Raw genomic sequence first — 17,635 nt, 5'->3', positions numbered from 1 at the left:
CTTTCCCTAGATGAAGTGAACTTTTTAATGTACAGTTTAATTACCCTTAATATCTATCCTATTACTTTATATGCAACCTAACACCACCACAGAGTTGATAGGTCAGTCTGCAAGTTCAAAGTCATAGTAAGCAACAGAAACCACTTACTTTCTGATCCCAACAAAAAAGAATAGAAGCTCAGAAAGTTGGTGCTAAGATATAGCCAACCCTGACAAGGAACCCGTCCTTTCCAATAACTGCACGAGTAATAGGTCACTAACTTTTCCTGCTCTGGTAAACCAAAACATTTTTCAAATTTCAAAAGGGCTTCTCGAAATTTCTCAGGGTCATCTTCTTTTGCAAAAGAATGTTTTCCCTCTTCAGCAATTAATCCCTAAAGGAGACAAAATATTTTCTGAAAATTAGTAATTAGCTACCAACAAAAATATCTCTCACATATTTAAACAATTCATTGAATAAAACTGTGTACACACACACACACACACACACACACACACACACACACACACATGCATGTGCACACATATCTCTTAGGACAGAGGTGAGCAGATTTTGTTTAATTTTGTAATTAGGCTTTTTCTAATGCCTCACAAGGAGCTCCCACAAATAGAGGTGCTAAATATTATTTTGATTGAGTGAAGGGTTCATTCAAACTGCAAACTCATGAGATTCTGAAATGAAAATATCCCTAATAGCACTCACAAGGGCACTAAAGACTAACTGCTAACTTTACAATGTCTTTAGTTCTGATTCTGATATTCATATATGTGCTTCTGCCAATCCTGAAAGGTGGCAGTAAAACAATGACCTGCCATGCAGCTTCCATCCTCAAATAAGAGGGTCAAAGACTTTGGTATTCCATCTACAAAATATATCCATGCCACTTACTCTTATCTTTCCTTGTACAAAATTAGTAACATCTTCATTAGAATCAAACACAGACAAGGTCTTCATGATATTTTGTTCTAACCATTCCCAATGTTTGGTTATTTCTTCTCTGTTGGCTCCTGATTCATAATAAAAGAGAATGAAAGACTCAAAGAAAACTCCACACACAAAAGAACTGCTCTTGATATTTATAAGCTTAGTTTTAAAAGAAATAAAATTATATTTGCTCATTTTCAAAAATGATCATCATAAAAGAATAGGGGTACTACATTTATTCTCTATTTCATCACTATATGTGGGTAGGAACACTATAAGTAGAAAGGATAAAATATTTCAGGAAAGTGGAGAAAAGTAAATACAACTCATGAGAAAAGATATAAAATTCTGAAAACAAGGTGCCAGTAACTGGTGCCTACGTAACCAGTTCTTTTAAGAGAATATATAGAGTACCAGAATATAAATAAACATAATTTAATCTTTGGCCTTCAAATAATACAGTCAGTACTGTGCCTATCTGTGTGACTGAAAACAGCATGCACATGACAATCCTATGCACACTGTATAAATGTGGATTTCAACTGTGGCAACTCTATCTCAGAAAGTATGAAGTCTTTGCTCAGAGTCAACTCCTTCATTAAAAGGTCTATTCAACTTAAAGAAATTTTATGAAAGAGGTTAGAAACCCTGTAGCAAGGTTAAATCCTTGTGACCTCCTGCATCAGTGTTAGGTGGTTTATTGAGGGTCAGACTAAATACTACACTTAGCTCTGGGTTGCTTTGGCTTGAAGAACATTTCAATATCTATCAGTTTCCCCCTATAACCCACATACCTTTAAGATCTCTCTAGCACTGCAGATTATACAAATCTCATTCAAAAGAAATATCCTGACTTCTAAGTACGTTTTATGATATATGGAAGAGTGATACATTAAAAAATTTATTGACACTGCAAAATCGCCTATTTCCTACAGTTCAGTTAGAATTGTATTCATGGTTCTCAAGTCATCATACCATGTGTAATATCTTTCTTTAATGAACAACAAATAAAAGCCATGGGGAAATTTTAAGGCCTTTATTTTGGTCCTTTAGGTATAAAGAAGCTTCATTAGTAGGTAACTACTATATTTCTGTATCAGGTTAATTTGGGGGAATAAGTTGTATTATCATCCATTTTTTTTAAGTAAAAAGGATATTTTTTTCTAAATAATTTCTACCAACCAGATTTAGAGTTGAGGTTACAGACATCTCATGATGTCAGCAGGTGTAATATCTTCTGCATTTAGTTTAAACAGCATTCAATTTAAAAGAGCCAGGAGAAAACACTCACCAGAAACACTAAAGGAAGTTTAGAGGGAGATGCACAAAACAAGCCACACATTTTAAAAAATTAATTGTATGCTGTATGTTCACACATATGAACTGTCCAGAAATTGACAGGCTTTTATTTTTTTTTAAAGTATGTATACTTAAAAGAAGAGGGGGGAGAAGGGAGAAAGAATGAGAAAAAGGCAGCCTTTCGACATTAAAAAAGCCACAAATTTCGGATTCTAATTTAGACCAACATTGTAATGGCATCATAAAAGAAGTAAACTGTGACTGTATTTTGTTAAATTTTGAGTTTCTTTGCTAGGAAGAACCATCCTAATTCCTTTTCTACTACAAAAGATATATGTGGAAGCATCTGAACCCACCCCAGCATAGATGAATATATAGCATTATGTGTAAGATACCCCTTCATATTTCAGGGATATGGTGACTTTTGCGAGAAAGTCGGTGTGTAACTAAAAAAGGTTCAGATTTTTAGGCTTAAATTTTCTTAGGGATCAACCTTTAAGTTTTGAACTTGATTCTCCTCATCTGAGTTATTAGAGATGAAACAAAGTACTTCATGGGGGAGGTTCTTATCTTCCTAGCAGTTGGGTTAAGCAGGAGAGGTATTGGGTTAGCCAAAAAGTTCGTTTGGGTTTTTCCGAAAGATGGTATGGAAAACCCAAATGAACTTTTTGGCCAACCCAATAAGTTGAAGAAAGGAGTCATACAGCAGTAGCACTAAGCAAAATTTACTCTGAATCAGCACTGATGGAACACATGCTTTAGGTCCCTCATATTAATGGATTTTTAAAAAATAATTTATAATCCTTCTTCAATAAACAGATATCTTTCTAGTCTCTCAAATAGAGCTGCACATTTAACTCATTTCTAAATCAAAACAACTGGGGAGATTCTATTCCCATATAAGTCATTACAGAGTATTGAGTAGAGTTTCCTGTGCTATACAGCAGGTTCTTATTAGTTATCTATTTTATATATAGTAGTGTATATATGTCAATCCCAATCTCCCAATTTATCCCTCACCCCCACCCCCGTTTCCCCCTTGGTAACCATACGTTTCTTTTCTACATCTGTGACTCTATTTGTAAATCAACTATACTCCAATAAAAATCAATTTTAAAAAGAAACGAAACAACTGGGAAGTATAAGTAAATTTAAATATCCAATTTCTTAACATCCTTATTTGTTTGAATTCCATGTTTTAAAAATCATACTCACCACAAGCAATTGACAGGTAAACTTGAGAATCTGGTGTCTGGTGTAGGATGCGAAATGGAGCTACTTTAGCAGTGGAGTCTAAGACTGAATCCAGAGTCCCAACCAGAAGCCCTATTGTAATAAAGAGACTGTTGAAACAAGGATTTTACAAGAGATAAAATCAATATCACTTCATATGACTAACAACCAATGTTTTTTTTTTTTGAATTTCTAGCCCAAAGCTTCCTTATAGAGATTTTTCTTAAAGAAAAAATATACTCAGGATGAAGAGATTACGCTGCTCCAATGTCAGTAGTTCTTGAAAATATTATCTTTCAATAAAAGAATGTCAGGTTCAGTTGTCTAAACCTTATGATATATTTGCAGCACTTATTTACCTCCTTTACAAGGTTGTGTATAGAACAGATAAGAATGTAGATTCTGGGGCTTCCCTGGTGGCGTGGTGGTTGAGAGTCTGCCTGCCGATGCAGGAGACACGGGTTCGTGCCCCGGTCCGGGAGGATCCCACATGCCGCGGAGCGGCTGGGCCCGTGAGCCATGGCCGCTGGGCCTGCACGTCTGGAGCTTGTGCTCCGCAACGGGAGAGGCCACAACAGTGAGAGGCCCGCGTACCGCAAAAAACAAAACAAAACAAAACAAAACAAAAGAATGTAGATTCTGGTACCAGAGATTACCTAGGTTTGAATCCTGGCTCTGGTACTTACTTGTGTCAACTTGAGCCAGTTGTAATTACGTTTTCTTCATCCTCATTTGTAAAATAAGGGGGTAAAAATGGAGGCCACCACAAAAGGTTGTTGTAAAGATGAAATGAGTTATTATTACACATAAAACACTTAGCACAATGCTTAGCACATAGCAAAAGACTCAGTGTTAGCTAATACTATTATAAGAAAACAATGGATATTTAAACAAGATAAAAAACCTTGATTAATTAAAATGCTTAGGTAAGGGGAATTTCTTTTTAACATTTAATTTCTCAATTTGGAATTCATTTTTTTGCAACAGAAATGTTTGCAAGATTATGAGTGCTTTACACTACGTAGAAAGGAAATTGTTCGGTTTTTGTAAGTGCTTTAAATCAGGCAGTTAGTGTAAAACCATGCAACAAATAATTTGGAAGCTAGTGCTAGAATACATTTCTAGTCACTTGGGGAAGTCTTCCAGCACATTAAGCTATAATCATCATCAAGTCCCTGCAAGTCATTTAGGAATTAATATGTGCCAGTGTCTGGGTTCTAAAAGTACAAGAAAACAAGCAGACAACTTTGGGTTGCCTTTCCATACACACAGAGGTTTATCATCTGACAGCCTGGATATCCAAGGTCATGAATCAGCCTACATATGGGAAGTTCTATAGCAATATTAAATTGGGAACAGAATAGATACGGTCTCTCAGCTGCATGACAGAACAAGAGATTTAAAAATATCAAGAAATTCAAATCATTCTTTGAATGTCTATAACTGAGTAAGGTATCAATGTTCTAGACCCTATTAAAGGTCTATGTGGTTTTGGTAGCATCCTGACATATAAGTAGCAACAAACTTCTTAAGGAAACTCATCACCATAAGTGCACGTGAAATACTTTATTAAATGACACAGCAAGATAACAAAAAAAGCAAGGTTCTATGATTTTAAAAAATAGGCAATTTACAGGTAATGATTATTGTTCATGAACCAGTTATTTGGATGGATAGAGATAGAGCATCACTGATGTCAGAGATGAAAAACACCCTAGAATGTCATGTAGTCCAACTACCCATACATTCATCTGTGTTATGGTATCCCTGATAGAAAGCCTGGCTTTTTCCTGTAAACTCCAGAGTTCTCCCAAGTCAGCCTATTGCATTGGTGGGAATTTCTACTAGTTAGAAAGTTATTTCTAAAATATTTTATGGTTGACCCTTGAACAACACAGGGGTTAGGGGAGGTAACCACCACACAGTCAAAAATCTGCATATAACTTCATAGTCGGCCCTCCTTATCTGCGGTTCTACATCCTCGGGTTCAACCAACCGCAGACCATGTAGTACTGTTGTATTTATTGGAGAAAAAAAACCCACATATAAGTGGACCTGCACAGTTCAAACCCCATGTTGCTCAAGGGTGAACTGTATATATCCAGATGTTATAATCAGGGCTGGCTTTATGAGCTTGTGGCCTGTCCATTAAGGCCTCATGCTCAGAAGGGCCCTGTGCTTGCTTTAATACGCTACTGTCACCCATCTTAAAATTCTAAATTTTTGAACAAAGAGCCCTGCATTTTCATTTTGCACTGGGCCACACACATTAGGTAGCCAATCCTGGTTACAGTGGTTATCTCCAGGCAGCAGGATGATGGGTGATCATTATTTTCTTTTTTACACCTACACATATTTTCTGAAATTTTTACAGTGAACATTTTTTAACCCTTAAGATAGAAAACTGAAGGTATTTCTTATACACTTAAAAAAAAAGAAAAAGGAAGGTCTTTCTTAGGATAAATAAAATGCTATTCAATACTTCCTTGCAACTTTGGGGCAATATAAAACATACGCTCTATTCAATATGATGGGTCTTCAAGTATTATTATAGTTACCTTGTCTCCCCTTGCTTATTCTTCTCCTCGCCTACCTTAAAATATACCGAGTTCTTACACCAGTTTGTTGCATGAGATTGTCTGGGACTCTTATTATTTCTTCTATCATTCTCTTAACATACCTATTTGCCAAAGTCTCTTATGAAATGTGTCACTCAAACCTGAATACCAGGTAAGATCTGTACAAATGTAGGCTTTTTATATTGTGGGCTACATGGTTCTATTAATGCCGTCAAAGATCATACAAGATTTTTCAGTCCCTATGTCATATTATTATCATACTAAGCTTGTGATCAACTAATCCACTGTGATCTTCTTCACAAACATAAGCACCAACCTAGGTATTCTCTGTCCTGTACAGCTGATTTCTTAAAAAACCGAAATGCAGTTTACATTTACCTATGATAAATTTTAGCTCACTGACTTTAACTGAGCATTCTAACTTGTCCAGTTCTACCTGAATCTTGATTTTACCTTCTATGATAGTGATTCTCAACCCTAACTGCAAATTTGAATCATTTGGAGGACTTTTAAAAACTCCTCAAGCTCGACTTTTAAAACTACTAAAGCCTGGAGATTCTAATTTAATTCATCTGGGACAGGGCCCGGGTATTCTGTTTTTTCCTTAACTTTGTATTATAAAAATTTTCAAAAATAGAATAATAAACTAAAACTTCTATGTGCCCATCACATAACTTCAATAATTCTCAACATTTTGCCAATCTTCTATCATTAATCCCTCCTAGAGTATTTTAAAGTAAATCCCAGATCATATCATTTTACCCATAAATATTCCAGTGTCATTTAGTTTGTTTAAAAGGTTCTCAGTTGAATCTACGGCCAGTGTTGAGAAAACTGATCTATGGTATTAACTGTCCCTTTCCATTTTCAGACAGCTGCAAATTTGATAAACATTTCTTTTTTATATTAGGTTAATGATAATGATGAACAAGTAGGACCAAGACCTGAGTCTTGGAGGAAGGGCCACTATAAAAGAGCCAAAGCTTGAAGATGGTACTCATTATCAATGTGCTAGTTTAGTACACTTTCATTTGACAAGTGGCTCTTTCTGCTTGTAAAGTAGATTGAGGACATTGTGTAAGGCAACACTGCTCTAGCTACAGAAGTCATTAAAATGAACTTCCTAATACAAACAAGATTTAATTTCCATTCTAAGTAAAATGTTAGGTTATAATTTGGGGCCACAGAAATGATTACTGGAACTTTATAGTGGATTCTGTATCTTGCCTTAAGTTGCCGTATTTACAAAGTCAAACAAGTACACCTTTACTGAATTTTTTATAATCTCAAGTTCATTAAAAGTTGATGAACAAACTAATTAGTAAAATGACAGCACTCTTAGTAGGAAATACATTCAAATAGGAAAAAGTAGTGTTCTCAGTAGAGGTTGTAGGTTTTCCTGTTTCTACTGCTTTTGCTGCCAGTTCTAAGTCCTTAAAACAAGACTATGAATGCTTATTTTACAACTATCCAAGAGCCACAGCTGACATTTTGAAAGCTGCCAACTTTACACTAAGAGCTTTGGAAAACTGTTAATAAAAATAACTCTTTTGTCCTGTTTTCCCTCTCCCTTCATTTTTTTAAAGACATTTACTTGAAAACTAGATATACATAAGCTCTCCTTTCCTTCCCCAACTGAAATTTTTGTTTCATTAAAGGATTTAGAATTTTTTAAAGGTAAGTAACTGATGACATAAATGGCAGATTACAGTGTCATGGGGATAAAAAAGCATACATGAATTATTAATCAAATCCAGCTATACTTCTAAAGATTAAAACATAGAGAAATATGAGAATTGTTACCATCTTTATTTACAGCACCTTAATACACTTCAAGACTTATGCATCACTGTACAAAATGAGTAGCCCTCAGAAAATTTTTAAAAATACAACATCTGAATTCCCAGGTGCAAAGCAAAAAGCAAGTGTGGTAGCAAATGAAAACTCATACATAGTACAGTGCTTTAAAATCATTATTTAGAAGAACTAAAGATGGCCATGATTTTGGTTAGTTTAAAACAAGAGGATAACTATTGATTAAACTTCACTTTTTTATACTGGAGTGAGAGAGAAAAAAACAAGACCATCTAGGTGGGAACTGAAATGGCAGTGGAGACAAAAAACAACAAAGGTTTAATTCTCAGGTCCCTTTGATATTCTCTCTGGTTTTCCGGGTTTTCCTCTTCTATAGATGAGGACATTGCTCTTCAACAAACTTTCTGGTTGCTAAGGGCACTATATCTTGAGTCTCATATTTTCAACCACAAATAAATGAATCTGAAGTACTTGCTGTGTCCCCAACAACTGCCACCTTTTGCTTTTTCACTACCATATTATTCCTCCCACTTAGAATGTCCTCCCCAGTTCTCTTTACCAAACCACAGCCCAGATATTGTTGGTGCTGAGAGATGGCTGATTTAATTTTAAAAAACAATCCAAACTGGCTTTTGGCAAGTTGCTCCACAGATGTCACACTGGGATTCTGCCACCAGAATACCACCTATTGTTATTAATCACTGCTTTTAGGAAATCTTTGTATCATTTAACAGGACATTAGATAAGCATACTTTACACCAGATCTGGTCCTGGAAAATTGCTTTGGGAGTTTCAAATACTCCTCATGCATGACTATTTATAAGCCACTCAAACCAGGCTGATATTATTACTGACTACCCTAATAATTACATATCTTGCTTGCTTACTTGTTTATTATTTGTCTGTCCCACCAGATTTATAAAGTCTGTGGGGGTAGAAACTATTTCTGTTTTATTCACCACTGTATACCCAACACCCAGGACAGCAGCCAGCTACTACCCATTTCTCTGCTTCCCTTCACAGTGAAATTCCCAGACAGAATTATGTATATTCACTCTGCTCCCAAAAACCTGCTTGGCTCATATACTCTAGTCCCTCTGGTCTCTGCGCATAGGTTACCTTAAAGAAGTGTTCCTACACCAAATTTACCTAAAATACCAATCCCCTCCCCTCTCTATTACTATACCTTACTTTATTTTTCTTCATATCCTTTACTGCCACCAGCCATATATTATTTGTTTATTTGCCTCCCTCAACTAAAATGTTAGCCCCATGAGAATGGGGATTTTGCTCTGCTCACTGCTGTTATCTCCAGCACCTAAAACAGTGCTTGATTTTTAGAAGACACTAGGTAATTATCAGTTGAATGAATGTATCTTGTAACATCACATTTAGGATTTACTCTTACCTGTTGTGCTCATATAGCAGCAGCAAAAGGTGAAAAACTGGGCAGATTTTCTAACATCAAGGTAATATAAAATCCATTTCATAGCTGTACAGCAACATGGTAAACTTTATAGTGCCCTTTATTTTATTAATTTTTAGCTTACTTTACATCTATACTCCTTCCACAACTGTCCAACAGAAACATGGGCTCTCACCAGCTGAATCATTATTTCTTCTTCAAGTATTATGTTTTGAAAACTGTAACTAAGATAACTAAAGTTATACATACTCTTCAATACCACTAAGACAAGTGATGCTTACACTTATATCTACAGAAGCACTGTTTGAGAACTTCTGGGTTTTGGGAAATTGTAGATCAAAAAGAAATTCTGTCCTGCTATTTTATTCTAATTGCTGTATATTATTTTGATTAAAAACCATAGATGCAGGAATTCCCTAGTGGTCCAGTGGTTATCACTCTGCGCTCTCACCGCCGAGGGCCCGGGTTCGATCCCTGGTTGGGGAACTAAGATCCCAGAAGCCAGGCGGCCAAAAAACAACCAAAAAAACCATAGATGCATAGTCATTATCATACCAAAATTCTTGAGTGATTAACTATCAGTGTTTTGATTTTGTAGTGATATCACTGCATATTGTATATACTCAGTGTTACTACTCCAAATCAATTTCTATATACAACATGGGAAAAGTAATTACTAGGGAAAATGGTACAAATATAGATCCTCATTTGGTCTTCGGGTAAAGAAAATGGCACTTAACATCTCGTACCTTCATTAATAGATAAATGAACTTCAAATGTTTATATAGTTGCTCGAAGGTTTCAAAACTCATTTGACTCACATAACAATGCCATGAGATAGGGAAGATAAGTTTTGTTCCCATTTTACAAATGACAAAACAAAGCCTTTATAAAACAATTACAACTAAATAGACACATAAAATATTAAAGAAACAGGGAAGATAAAGGAAGCAGGGTGAATGGGGTAAGTGGAATCACTGGACTAGGTGTATTCAAGCATTTGTGGATTTTAGCTTGTAGTTGACTTATTAAAAAAAAAATCTCATAGGGTAACCCCTGGGGAGGGCAAATCACACTGTGCTCAGTTCCCTCCCTGGGACATTTTGATACAGGTGAAATCAAGTAAAAAATTACCTTTAAAGATCTCTTTGAATGATATAATAAAGAACAACTCTGTAGGTTTTGAAAAATGAAGAATGGTCAGTATCAACACTTTTAAGTCTTGATTCTCTTTTCATTAGAACGACATCTACTTGACGGCAAATATTAATTTCCTACTTACATTATAAATCTCCAATATCTTAACCAAAAAAAAAGAAAAGAAAGAAAAGAAACCAACCTAATTGCATACAATCTACATCATTATTACTTTAACGTAACTCTTGAGGATTCAGGACCCTAAGGTAAACTGGAGTGGTGGTTTCCAGCCTATGCTTAAGGGAGGAAAGACTCCAGCAGCAAGCAGGGGAAGGGAAAGCGAGAGAGAGCAGTGCATTACCAGGTATCTGAAGAAAGGCCCAAAGCTTATAGGTATGCAGTCAACAATCCTTCCAATGGAACAGGATAGAAAGCCCAGAGGTAAACCCACACACATAGGGTCACCTTACCTTTGATAAAGAAGGCAAAAATATACAATGGAGAAAAGACAGCCTCTTCAATAAGTGGTGCTGGGAAAACTGGACAGCTACATGTAAAAGAATGAAATTAGAACACTCCCTAACACCATACACAAAAATAAACTCAAAATGGATTAAAGACCTAAATGTAAGGCCAGACACTATAAAACTCTTAGAGCAAAACATAGGCAGAACACCCTATGACATAAATCACAGCAAGATCATTTTTGACCCACCTCCTGGAGAAATGGAAATAAAAATAAACAAATGGGACCTAATGAAACTTCAAAGCTTTGGAACAGCAAAGGAAACCATAAGCAAGATGAAAAGACAACCCTCAGAAGGGGAGAAAATATTTCCAAACGAAGCAACTGACAAAGGATTAATCTCCAAAATATACAAGCAGCTCATGTTGCTCAATATCAAAAAACCAAAAAAAACCAATCCAAAAATGGGCAGAAGACCTAAATAGACATTTCTCCAAAGAAGATATACAGATTGCCAACAAACACATGAAAGGATGCTCAACATCACTAATCATTAGAGAAATGCAAATCAAAACTACAATGAGGTATCACCTCACACTGGCCAGAATGGCCATCATCAAAAGTCTACAAACAATAAATGCTGGACAGGGTATGGAGAAAAGGGAACCCTCTTACACTGTTGGTGGGAATGTAAATTGGTACAGCCACTATGGAGAACAGTATGGAGGTTCCTTAAAAGACTAAAACAGCAATCCCACTACTGGGCATATACCCTGAGAAAACCATAATTCCAAAAGAGTCATGTACCACAATGTTCATTACAGCTCTATTTACAATAGCCAGGACATGGAAGCAACCTAAGTGTCCATCAACAGATGAATAGATAAAGAAGATGTGGCCCATATATACAATGGAATATTACTCAGCCATAAAAAGAAACGAAATTGAGTTGTTTGTAGTGAGGTGGATGGACCTAGAGTCTGTCATACAGAGTGAAGTTAAGTCAGAAAGAGAAAAACAAATATCATATGCTAACACATATATATGGAATCTAAAAAAAAAAATGGTCATGAAGAACCTAGGGGCAGGACAGGAATAAAGACACAGACCTACTAGAGAATGGACTTGAGGACACGGGAGGGGGAAGGGTAAGCTGGGACGAAGTGAGAGAGTGGCATGGACATATACACACTACCAAATGTAAAATAGATAGCTAGTGGGAAGCAGCCGCATAGCACAGGGAGATCAGCTCCGTGCTTTGTGACCACCTAGAGGGGTGGGATAGGGAGGGTGGGAGGGAGACGTAAGAGGGAGGGGATATGGGGATATATGTATACGTATAACTGATTCACTTTGTTATACAGCGGAAACTAATACAACATTGTAAAGCAATTATACTCCAATAAAGATGTTAAAAAAATTCAGTTGTAAGCATAATTAATGTTTTAGACAGATAATAATATAGATGTATCCCTACCAAAAAAAATAATAATCCTTCCGTTACTACCTAGAAAAATTGGTGACACTGACCATCCTTCATATCTCAAAACCTCCTACAAAGCTGTCATTTATCATTCTAGGAGATCTTTAAAGGCAAATGTTTGCTTGATTTCACAGGGATCCAGGTTCCAGGGAGGGGAAAAAGGAGCGGAGCACACAGTGTGATTTGCCTCCCTAGGGGTTGCCCTATGGGATTTTCTCTTTAATAAGCCAAAATTATATTTATTAATTTACAGTGTATGTGAGTGGGGGGAGGGTTGATCTTTCCTTATGTAAAATGAAATGTCAAGGCCACCATTTGTGCACCCTGGTCCCAGTAATGAGGTACCTGGGAGGCCAAAATTTTACCAGATGGTTCCTTTGTGAGCATAGAATGCAGGGATATTTTGCCAAGGAAAACTGAGAACATTTTCAGAGTTTGGTCCTTGAGTTCGGGGTAGGGAAGAAGGAGAGAAAAGCCTTGTATTTTTGAGGGATGGTCATTAACAACTTTTTTAAAAGCCTACCTTATTGTTTTTTATGTATGTGTTTAATTATGATAACTCACATAGTGATTTATTAAGTTTATATAAAATATCATAAAACATTTTGAAATGGAAAGCTCATTTCAAACATTACCATGTTCTAGTTTTTACAGATGGTTTAATTTCAAAGTAATGATGCCAAGATGAAAGAAGAGATAAGGAAACATCCTCCATTTTCATGTTTTATTTCTTAGTCTTGTTCTACATCACAAAAAAAGAGGTCTACTGAGGGAGGCTGTCAATCCAGCACACAAGAACCTGCTTACACTGTTCAGATATGGAAGATTCAAGAGCAAAATACTCTCAACAAACTATCTAAATTAAAGCTTCCTAATTGGCAGACCTTCCTAAGTCCCATACACTAGAATACTTAATAGAATGTAGCCCCATAATTTCACTCATGTAGTCGCTCCCATCTGCCAAGCAGAGCAAATTGTTAATTTGTGCTTAATCCAAATATGCATAAATTATTTTTAATTACATAAAGCCAGGTGCTAAATTTAGGTGCCAGAGAAGTCATCACACTTATCAGACAGGAAGAACAAGGAATAATGCAAGGTAACTGCAAAAATACAGTTACAGAAGGGTGAATTACTTCTTTAAATGAGAAGTAATAAAGTACAGATCACTTTATCTGAAAAATAATCTTATGTATAACAAAAATTTCCACAAGATATTCCACCCTGCTATGAACCAGTACAATTAAGTAAGATAGTTAGGCAAATGGTAAGTAATCTACCAGATATCCACTAGAAGTGTTTCAAAAATTTAGAAAAGGATTTAAGAACTCTAACTTCCAAATTAGTCTCTTGCTAAAACCATCCTAGGGTTCTCTGTTGCTCCAATTCCATTATTAGAATTAAAGAGAAAAAAAAAGAGTCAACTAACTTCACCAAATCCACAGCTAAAGTCATTACATTGCTGGTGCTTATTGCCAATTATCACATGGCCAAGAAATGAAATCTTAAAGAAAGTACAACTATTAACATTTCTAGATGGTCATTATCTTTTCTTCATTAAAAAATATATAAACGAATATCTTAAAGGGGGAGCACGTAACATTGGATTTTAGCAAACAAAATGGACAAAGGCAAGCTTATGCTGGCACACAGTCAAACTCCTGTGAGAGCTAATCCAAATGTGGATTTGTGGTAAAGCACATCAAAGCTTTTGGCTTCACGATTTTAAGTAAGAATACAGTAATCAAGCAGCCATGAAAATCAGCACACTTTTGCTCTGGACCAAAAAGAACCAAATGAACCTTAAAAACACCTCTTTGCTCCATTCTGATCCATTTTGTTTAATTTACATGAAATATAGTGGTAGCTCTCATGTGGTAATTTCAAGCATCTTGACAATACAACTGGTAAAGCAAGCATGCAGAGATACGAACTGACCACAAAAATGGGGCTGTGGCTGTTCTCAACATACATGTGTGGCAGAAATCTTGGTTTAGGGCTTCCCTGGTGGCGCAGTGGTTAAGAGTCCGCCTGCCAATGAGGGAGACACGGGTTCGAGCCAATGAGGGAGACAAGGGTTCGAGCCCTGGTCTGGGAAGGTCTCACATGCCGCAGAGCAACAAAGCCCGTGTGCCACAACTACTGAGGCTGTGCTCTGGAGCCTGCGAGCGACGATTACTGAGCCCGCCTGCTACAACTACCGAAGCCCACGCACCTAGAGCTGGTGCTCTGCAACAAGAGAAGCCACTGCAATGAGAAGTCCGCGCACCACAAGGAAGAGTAGCCCCCGCTCGCCGCAACTAGAGAAAGCCCACGTGCAGCAACGAAGACCCAACGCAGCCAAAAATAAATAAATAAATTTATTTTAAAAAAAAGAAATCTTGGTTTATTTCTTCATATAAACACTCTCTTATTCTAAAGAGATGGGGCTAGAGTAAATGGGAGTGGGTAGGATAGAGATAAGAAACTGGTGCAACTGATCCATGCTCCAAGAAAGCATGTCAAGGGAATCCCCTCAAGGTCCAGTGGTTACAACTCCCGAGCTCTCACTGCCGAGGGCCCAGGTTCAATCCCTGGTCAGGGAACTAAGATCCCACAAGCTGTGTGGAAGAAAAAAAAAAAAAAAAACTACGTCAAATGAAAAACCAAACACAGAAAACAAGGAGTGATTATACAAAGAAAATTTGCAACAAGTAAAAAAACATTTACTACTACATAACAGTGATTTGATTCTCAAAAAACTGATTTACTTATTAATTTTCAGGAACACAGTAGTTGTAACAAAGTGAAATACACTTCTTTGGTAGATGAGGCCAGGAGTACCAGAAAAATTCTGGTAAAGTAAGATTATGGGGAACCAAAATATTGTGCTGTAACACTGGGCTGGAAAATCTGTTTTAAATATATTCCGATCTGTTCTCAATGGACTCAAGTGGGTGAATTGTCACTGGGTAATTATGACCATTGATTCTCAAGTTTTAATCTGGTAAACATATACATCTAATAAATGGAAAGACTCCTCTGCAAAATAACACTGGTAATTTTTGAGAATGAGAAAACGACAAAATGTGAAGTTTAATCAGGCAATTTTTGTTGCCGTATTTTCAAGACAGCCTTTTCAGACGCTGGATAGGATAAATAGGTCATGCAAAATTTTTTTTTAAATGTCCCATAGAACCTCAAAATTCTCTCCACACTGCTGGGGTCTTGGGGAAAAAAAGGAAATAACAGCACATGTTCATCTCCATCTTAACAAAACACATTGATTTGGCTCCTGTTAACTTTCATTTTATCCTCTCAGCTCTGAGGTAGACACCATTTACCAGAAGAGAAAAAGCAATGTCACCTCCTCCATGAATCTTTACCCAACCCTTCAGTTATTTGGTTCTAATTACAATTTGCCTGGTTTAGTAGTTAACGGGTTATAATTATAATTTGCCTGGTTTGCTAGTTACTTCCCCCAAACCCGACCCTTTGCCAGATTAAGAGCACTTCGAAGGCAGGGAACTGAATGTTAATTATCTTTGTACCCTAGCATTCCATGTGGCACATAGTAGGCGCTTCAGATTGAATAAATGAAAGAATTTGTCGAATATAATTCAACAGGAGATTAGGATGGGACTAACATGAAGGTTTTGGGACTCTTCCCTCTTCCCGTTCCATCTCGCTGCTGAATTAAGCCTGGTTCATCACTTCAAGGCCACAATGCCAAACTAGAAGTTGTCACGATAAAGAGCTCTGGTCTCCCAATGACCAAAAGTTTGCATGCCCCTGCCCAAGACGACAGGTCTCAGACCAAAACTCCTTGGAGGCTTTAAATACTAGACCCAGGCAGAGTTCTTGATTTGTAAATCAAAGAAGTGAAGGCAGGATAGATTAGGCGGGAAGAGAAACTTCCGTTTGTTTAACTGGTTTGCTTACAACTTTGGTTTTGAAAGAAAGGGCATTTCTCTCTTTCCTCCAGAGAGAAATGAATTACGAAGGTTACTTTGAGAGGGGATCCCAGGACTGAAAACTTGGAGACAAAGTGAAAGATGATAAATCGGGAGGGTTCAGCAATTCTGAGACCTACCCCTCACCCTCCCCCGCACTCGGACCCTCCCCTGACTCCCTAACCTCTCATTTGATGCCGATTCCTCGAGACAGGATTGGAGCTCCTCCCTTTTTCCTCATCACCCCTCCTCCCACACAATTACACCTCCCACCCCCAGCGTGGCGGTTACCGATGGGGGGCAGGGGAGGGGCTGGGAGGCTTGTGAAAAAGTTAAGTGCACAACTGCGAACTGGCCCGGGTCACCAGACTAAATGCGACCTGCCCAAGTCTAACGCTCGTTACCAGCCCCCTCCCCCATGGAAAGCGACAGGGCAGGTACTCTGCCTCAGAAAGAACACTTCCTTTACCTCAGATTCTTCCTTGGCTTCAGAAGGAACCCCTCCTCCCTTTCCCCGTCCCACCCAAAGACCGACTGCTGGTCCAGGGAGGCGTTTTCAGGACTCGGTGAGGGCGAAGGAAAGGTGGTGGCGGGAGAAGAACCCCAGTACCCCCCCGCCCAGGGTTTAGGATCGGGCGGCGGGCGGCGACGACTGTGTGCCTCAACACCTTTTAAGTACCAGCGAACACGGCCCAGAGGCGAGGGGGTGAGGGGGATGGCCAAAGCTTACCTGTGAGCCCCGCGCCGCCTTCCTCCCGGTAGCCCCGACGCCGCTGCAGCACGAAGTAGTCGTTGGACCTTTCCATCAGCCACAGCTTCAGCGCATTTTTCAGGAGCACTTCCTCGGGCTTCAGCCACATCGCGAAGAACTTTATGCCACCCGGAAGCAGCGACCCAGATGCCCTCCTCACCTCACCCCTCCACCCGTTTCCTCCCCTCTACTTCTCCCACCAAATCTGCCTCAGGCGGCAGCCGCTCAGGTTCTGCTTTTCCACACTTCCCCCAACCCTCCCTTCTCTCCCACGTAGGCAGCGAGACGGCCAATTCCCTCCCACAGCGCTACCGCCCGACTGGGAAATAGTCCCGTTCCTTTCCCTTCTGGGAGTTGTAGTTTACTCCCCGCTTTTCTGTACTCAAGCACCTGGAGCTCCGGACTACACTTCCCACAATCCACTGGGGAGAGAACTGGGTGGGGGTGCTTTCAAAGCGGGTCCCGCCACCAGTTAAGTGGATTTGCCTATCGAAAGTTTAAAGAGTTTTCTAGCAAATAAGTGAGCCCGGGTATAGAAGTGTTGTTTCTTCTCATCCTTTTACAGCCGAGGGTGTTAAACGGTCGAAAA

The 17,635-nt window shown here is 38.2% G+C and overlaps 1 protein-coding gene across 1 annotated transcript in view; it reads right to left on the bottom strand.

Annotated features, from left to right (window-relative positions):
* The window catches only part of LOC103088693 (TBC1 domain family member 8B), a 22,076-nt gene extending 4,755 nt beyond the window's left edge, over positions 1-17,321 (bottom strand). Inside the window, exons 1-4 of the mRNA XM_007468501.1 lie at positions 17,026-17,321; positions 3,440-3,550; positions 890-1,008; positions 149-374 (exon numbers count right to left, since the gene is read on the bottom strand). Coding sequence (XP_007468563.1) covers positions 149-374; positions 890-1,008; positions 3,440-3,550; positions 17,026-17,155 — 586 coding nt within the window. The 5' untranslated portion in view covers positions 17,156-17,321. The remainder of the gene's footprint in view (positions 1-148; positions 375-889; positions 1,009-3,439; positions 3,551-17,025) is intronic.
* Positions 17,322-17,635: the final 314 nt, after the last annotated feature.

Source organism: Lipotes vexillifer, unplaced genomic scaffold, assembly GCF_000442215.2.
Source record: "Lipotes vexillifer unplaced genomic scaffold, Lipotes_vexillifer_v1.1 scaffold358, whole genome shotgun sequence".
Lineage (NCBI taxonomy): Eukaryota > Metazoa > Chordata > Mammalia > Artiodactyla > Lipotidae > Lipotes > Lipotes vexillifer.
The sequence above is the reverse complement of the archived record's forward strand: the minus strand, read 5'-3'. Positions and strand labels throughout refer to the sequence as shown.